This window comes from Formica exsecta, unplaced genomic scaffold, assembly GCF_003651465.1.
Source record: "Formica exsecta isolate Colony F162 unplaced genomic scaffold, ASM365146v1 scaffold34, whole genome shotgun sequence".
In the NCBI taxonomy this organism is placed as follows: Eukaryota; Metazoa; Arthropoda; class Insecta; order Hymenoptera; family Formicidae; genus Formica; species Formica exsecta.
This window is the reverse complement of record NW_021850653.1, coordinates 10,550-16,874: the sequence shown is the minus strand read 5'-3', so window position 1 is coordinate 16,874 and position 6,325 is coordinate 10,550. Positions and strand designations below refer to the sequence as shown.

At 36.1% G+C, this 6,325-nt stretch overlaps 2 protein-coding genes across 2 annotated transcripts in view; one reads left to right on the top strand and one right to left on the bottom strand.

Moving 5' to 3' along the window:
• LOC115238466 overlaps positions 1 to 4,043 on the top strand; it is a 75,246-nt gene extending 71,203 nt beyond the window's left edge. The window contains 10 exon segments of the mRNA XM_029812320.1: positions 25 to 408; positions 524 to 886; positions 964 to 1,167; positions 1,258 to 1,497; positions 1,594 to 1,782; positions 1,979 to 2,217; positions 2,299 to 2,569; positions 2,693 to 2,931; positions 3,047 to 3,233; positions 3,332 to 4,043. Of these exon segments, the coding sequence (XP_029668180.1) occupies positions 25 to 408; positions 524 to 886; positions 964 to 1,167; positions 1,258 to 1,497; positions 1,594 to 1,782; positions 1,979 to 2,217; positions 2,299 to 2,569; positions 2,693 to 2,931; positions 3,047 to 3,233; positions 3,332 to 3,570 (2,555 nt within the window). The 3' untranslated portion in view covers positions 3,571 to 4,043.
• A 233-nt stretch (positions 4,044 to 4,276) lies between these two features.
• LOC115238471 (tRNA-splicing ligase RtcB homolog) overlaps positions 4,277 to 6,325 on the bottom strand; it is a 3,455-nt gene continuing 1,406 nt past the window's right edge. Inside the window, exons 5-11 of the mRNA XM_029812326.1 lie at positions 6,102 to 6,228; positions 5,927 to 6,033; positions 5,687 to 5,846; positions 5,368 to 5,543; positions 5,158 to 5,292; positions 4,860 to 5,024; positions 4,277 to 4,718 (exon numbers count right to left, since the gene is read on the bottom strand). Coding sequence (XP_029668186.1) covers positions 4,491 to 4,718; positions 4,860 to 5,024; positions 5,158 to 5,292; positions 5,368 to 5,543; positions 5,687 to 5,846; positions 5,927 to 6,033; positions 6,102 to 6,228 — 1,098 coding nt within the window. The 3' untranslated portion in view covers positions 4,277 to 4,490. The remainder of the gene's footprint in view (positions 4,719 to 4,859; positions 5,025 to 5,157; positions 5,293 to 5,367; positions 5,544 to 5,686; positions 5,847 to 5,926; positions 6,034 to 6,101; positions 6,229 to 6,325) is intronic.

The following is a 6,325-nucleotide window of genomic DNA, read 5'->3' as shown; positions in this document are numbered from 1 at the left end:
TCAATTGCCAACCAGAAGTAAGACCCGAGTGTAGGGAAGACAGTGACTGTCCAGACAGGCTTGCCTGTCTCAGCGACAAGTGTCAGGATCCGTGCTCGGTCATACAGCCGTGCTCGGAGCCATCCGAATGTCAGGTCCTGCCGACGTACCCGATACGCACTATGGTATGCGTGTGCCCCAACGGATATGTCAGCAGCGGCAGCGGTACCTGCCAGGCTACCAAGCCGATCCTTAAGATCGAGTGCACCAAGGACGATGACTGTTCAACGGAACGATCCTGCGTCAACGCGGTATGCCGAGATCCTTGCGCGTGTGGACCTAACGCTGTTTGCAATGTCATCAATCACAAACCGATATGTTCGTGTACGCTGGGATATGACGGAAATCCGGATATTGCCTGCACGAAAGGTAGATATTCCCGTTTATTTAAAAAAAAAAACCATGAATTTTTTCTTCACGTCGATAAAATTTGAGTAGAATTTACGTGTCGATGTTTATTGTACAATATGCTTTTGAAATTCAGTTGCAGGATGTAGAACGGATGACGATTGTAGCGGTTCGCACGCGTGTGTCCAACGCAACTGCGTGCCGACGTGTTCGCCATCCTCCTGCGGTAAGAACGCAATATGTCATGGTATAAATCATAAGACCATCTGCGAGTGTCCACCTGGTTTCGGCGGCAATCCGAGGGTTTCCTGCGTGCTGCTAGGATGCAAAAGCAATTCGGACTGTCCGACGAACAGAGCCTGCATCAATAATCGTTGCGAAAATCCTTGCACGCAAAATCCATGCACCGGCAACATGGATTGTAACGTTTACAATCACGTTGTGGAATGCGCATGTCCGCCCGGCTACGTCGGCGATGTTAAATCAGGATGTGCTAGAGGTAAAGAAAAGAAATTTTTATTTTTTTATAAATAGAAGATTGGTATTCTGATTTTAATTTCTCGCTCCTTTTGCCAGTCAAAGAAAAATGCAAAGCGGATAATGAATGCCCGTCTCAGACCGCGTGCTTCAATGGACAATGCATCAATCCATGTACTGAGATTAAACCCTGCGGCATTAACGCCGAATGCAAAGTCCTGGACACCAGCCCAATTAGGACCATGATATGCGAATGTCTCCCAGGATACCGCGGAAATGCAGTTGTTCGCTGTGATCCGTTGTGTAATTATCAAAAATTGCTAAAAACATACACATATTAAATTATAAACTAATATTCAAAACATGATATTAATTCCGAATCGTCCTATTTAGCGAACTTATGTCCGAGAGGTCAGATTCGCGATGAGTACGGCAACTGCGTCTGCTCGTTTGGTTTCGGTAAAGATGAGAACGATGAGTGCATACCTTGCAAACAGTCTAACATGGTGATAAACGAAGAAGGCTATTGCGTATGCGATCTGGAAAAGGGTTTCAGCATAGACGAAAATGGTCGTTGCGAGTGTCCGACGCGGTACGGATATAGAATAGATGCCAGTGGATACTGCAGACAGAGTAAGAATTAGTTGTTTATATTTTTTTGAAACAAATATTGATCGAGAAATGTTCTCTATATCGTCTATAATTAATATGCATTGTGATAAATTTCAGTTGAAATAATAGAGTGCACTCGTAACGATGATTGCGCCGATGACAGATATTGCGATAAAACTACCCGAACCTGCCAAGATCCCTGCAAAAAACAACAATGCGGCGTACATGCACTTTGCAATGCCACTAGACATCAAGCTATATGCGTCTGCATCAATGGTTATTTAGGCAATCCATATACACAATGCTGTAAGTAAAGAATTTATGAAAAAGAAAACATGATTTTGGTCATTAATCTACAAAAATATTTACAAAATTTGATATATGTATAAATTTTTTGATACTTTTTTTCTCGAGCATAGCATTTTTGCCATAAATAATGACGAATTAGTCAGTGTGATAATGTTTATCTGGAAAATCATTTTAACGCACATCTCCTTTTCAGACGATAGAAAGGACGGCCGAACAGATTTCCCTAGGCCGGAAATGGATGTAAGCTGCCTGTCGGATGGAGTACAAGTCGTAATACATTTGCAAGATCAAGATTTCGATGGGGTATTGTATGTTAAAGGACGCAGCAAAGACGAACAGTGCAGACGAGTTGTCTCGATACCAGCCGAAACTGAACATAAGACGGAAACGTTCAAAGTTGCGTTTGGCAATTGCGGACTTATACACGTGAATGTTAGTTGACCAGTATTATATAATAATTGTTTGCTGCATTGAAAAATGTTTTCTATAATTATATTTATATTTATCTTCTAGGGACAAGCTAGCTTCGTACTCGTCATACAGAAACATCCCAAGTTGATGACTTACAAAGCACAGGCCTATCATATCAAATGTATATACCAGACTGGAGAACAAAACGTTACCCTTGGCTTCAACGTGTCCATGTTGACGACTGCTGGAACAATCGCTAACACTGGTCCACCACCTATATGTATAATGAAAATAGTCGCGCAGAATGGAAATGAAATTAATTCGGCCGAGATTGGAGACAATCTAATGCTTCAAGTAGAAGTTCAACCTTCAAGTGAGTATCGAATTTCATATTTAATAATATATATGCGTGACTTTCACATTATTATTATTACATTCAGTACTTTCTATTCTTGCTATTTGATAAAATATGAATATATATGGGACAATATTGCAGCTATTTATGGTGGATTTGCGCGAAATTGTGTCGCTAAAACTATGGAGGATAATTTGGAGAACGAGTACATCGTAACGGATGAGAACGGTTGCGCGACGGATCCTACGATATTCGGCGAGTGGGAGCAAAATCCTGATACTCAATCATTAATGGCTAGTTTTAACGCATTCAAGTTTCCCAGTAGCGACAATATAAGATTCCAGTGCAATATACGCGTGTGCTTTGGACGTTGTCAGCCTGTAAGTATTCGCACTCGCGAATTTATAATTCAATTGCAAGTCATCATTTCAAGTGTACGAGCTGGAAAACAATATCCAAATAATGAAAAATCGATCTCTTTTCCATCCAATGTAGGTGAACTGTCGCGGTTACAACGCCTTCGGCCGTCGTCGTAGAGACGTTGATTCCGAAATCAATGACACGTCTTTAAGTATATCCGATGGATTCGAAGGTCAACTTCGTGAAGAGATAACTATTCAATCAAATTTGATATTCACTCTGGAAAGGAGAGAGGAGAGGTATACAGCAGATCCAGCTGAAGGTAATGCGTACAAAATATGTAGAGAATTTACAACGATTAGATGCATAGCATTAGAATGAAGTAATATCGTTTTCTTTCCTTTTTGCCATCTTTTTCAGCTCCTTCAGCACAAAGAGTAGAAGATATCTGTGTTTCTATGGTCGGCTTTATCATAGCGTTGATAATTACGGCGCTTTTGGCACTGGTTGCCGTAGCTATCGCTGTGTCATGCTGGCTTATGGCGTATCGACGTCAGCCAAAGACTGCTGGACCACTGCCACACCCACCAGAGTTCCCAAATCCCTTGTTCACTACTGAATCTGTAGCTGAACCATCTCCTGATTATCACTTATCATAAGAAAAGTCTCTTAGAGTAATTAATATTTTATATAAATAATATAAATTCTATAATATTTTCTCTTTCTCCTCATGGAATGCATCTCAGACCATTCGTCCTATTGGTCGGTTTTGTATTTCTATATACAACTCCTCCAAAGACTATTATTTCATCTCTTTATATTCTCTTTTTAAGGGTTCAAACAATAGATCACTGTTATATAGAGTCATTTTATATACATTTTATATACTATTTATGGTGATGGTTTGCTTCCATTATCTATTTGCAATTTAAAAAAAAAAAAACTTATTCCCCCTTTCTTCTTCATATATCTTTCCTGTATTATTCTCTCTAGTCCGTGGAGGATTTGTTTAATGTAATACTGCGAATTTAATTACTGTGTAAAGTCAACGAATTAGTCTAATATAGCTTTCTTATCGCGAAAATAGATATAATTGTACATTTTATCTAATAAAAGCTAACGAAATATTTTTAAAAATTTTAATGATACTTTTATTTCCACCTTATTATATGACAAATATATGACATGCAATAATTTATATAAATGTGATGTTGGGTTTATTTCATTACAATTTTTTGCGTTCGTAACCCATATATAAAAAAGATGTATCTTAATGATCATTAGATATACATTTTACACAGTAAATCTACATTATTATGTGTATGTGTAGCCATATTATTTCAGATAAAAAAAGAGAATGTGATGTTAACGTTTATATGACTTTACCGCGTGACAATATAGTATTTTGTACAATTAATACAAAAAATGTAATATTATACAAATATTTTCATGCAAAAAAAATGTGAGATTAATTACCTAATATATTCGCGCGTAACTTTAATAAATATCACTTGGCAAACATATCTGCAATATTTGGTCATCGACCAAAGAGCAATCAAAATATATTTTCTCTTGTGTATTATCCTTTAATGACTGCAATTGGTCGAAGCTTAATGCATTTCTTGGAGATTCCAGCTGTGTGGCAAGTATTAACAACGTCTGTTACATTTTTATAGGATTCCGGCGCTTCTTCCATAACCAATTTCGGTGAAGCAACTCGAATCGATATGCCTAACTCTTCCAATTTTTCCAGAACTTGCTTATAATCTAAATTTCTACGTGATTTTGCTCTTGAAAGAGCACGACCCTGTAAAAATATATATATTTTTTGTATAAAAACAGTTTTTTCACACATATTATTGTTTTCTATAATATATATTTATAAAATTAAAATCAGATTAATAAAAATAACATAATAAAAATTGATATATAATCTGTGTGTACTTACAGCACCATGACACGTTGATCCAAATGTTTCTTTCATACCCTGTTCTGTACCAGTTAGAACGTAACTACAGGTCCCCATAGTACCACCAATTAAAACTGGTTGGCCTGTCAACTGATAATCCACAGGAATCAAAGGATGATGTGGTGGAAACGCTCTTGTTGATCCCTTCAAGCAGAATATTTATTTATCAAGTATATAACAACAAATTAGTATCATGTTATATTTTAACAGTTTACATTATTGTTGCATCTGCACCAAAATTAAGTCATCATTCAATTGTAACTATATAATTATTTACCTTTCTATGAACTAAAAGTGTCTTTTGTTTTCCATCAACCATATGTTCTTCTATTTTGGCAATATTGTGAGAAACATCATAAATAACATGCATATCTAAGTCATCAGGAGATGAGTTGAATTGTTTTGCAAATGCCTGTAAACAACATACTATATACTATTTCGCAATTCTTTATTAGATAATATTTTCATATAGATATCTTTTTGGTACCTGTCGAGTAAGAAATGTCATAGAACTCCTGTTAACCCAAGCAAAATTAGCAGCAGCTGCCATCGCCTTTAAGTAATCTTGGCCTTCTTGAGATTTAATATGAGCACATGCTAGCTGCCTATCATTGGTTTCTATGTTATCTCGCTTCATAGCCTTTTCCATTTGCACAAGTGCATCTGAAATGTTATTTTACTATGTACAAAATATAATATAATTTTTGCGATAGTTCCTAAATATCAAGTCTTTTATATAATATGAAACGAGAAATGTGCAATTTATATAACTAGAAATAAATTAATAGAAAAAGTAAAAAAATAACCTGTAGCAACTTGATGACCAAATCCTCTGCTTCCTGAATGAATCATAACACAAATTTGGCCTTTTTCTTCGATACCCATTTTACATGCAGCCCACTTATCATATATTTCATCTACCACCTGAATCTCTGCATAATGATTTCCAGCTCCTAATGTACCTAACTAACATAAGATATAATTGTAATATATATACACATATTCAAAAACAATATAATCTTTTAAGTATCTGTTAAATACAATACTTGAGGAAGTCCACGTTTCTTAGCTCTCATTGATACTTTTGATGGATCAGCATTAAGCATTCTTCCATATTCTTCGCAGTGTTCCTTATCTTCAGCCCAAATGTAACCTAATGATATTTTGTATCAGTAATTTGTTTAATATTATTTAATTTCATTGTAATATTTTTTCTCTCACCTTCCCTCAAAGACCAATCCATTCCCATTTCTAATGCCTCCTCTAAATCTCGTGCATTCATTGGTATAATTCCTTTAGATCCAACACCAACTGGAATGTGATCAAACATGCTTTGCGCAAGTTGTTCCTAGAAGAAAATTTTTTATATTGTTACATGCAATATTTTATATATATATATATATATATATATATATATATATATTTCATTTGGCTATGTTCGACTT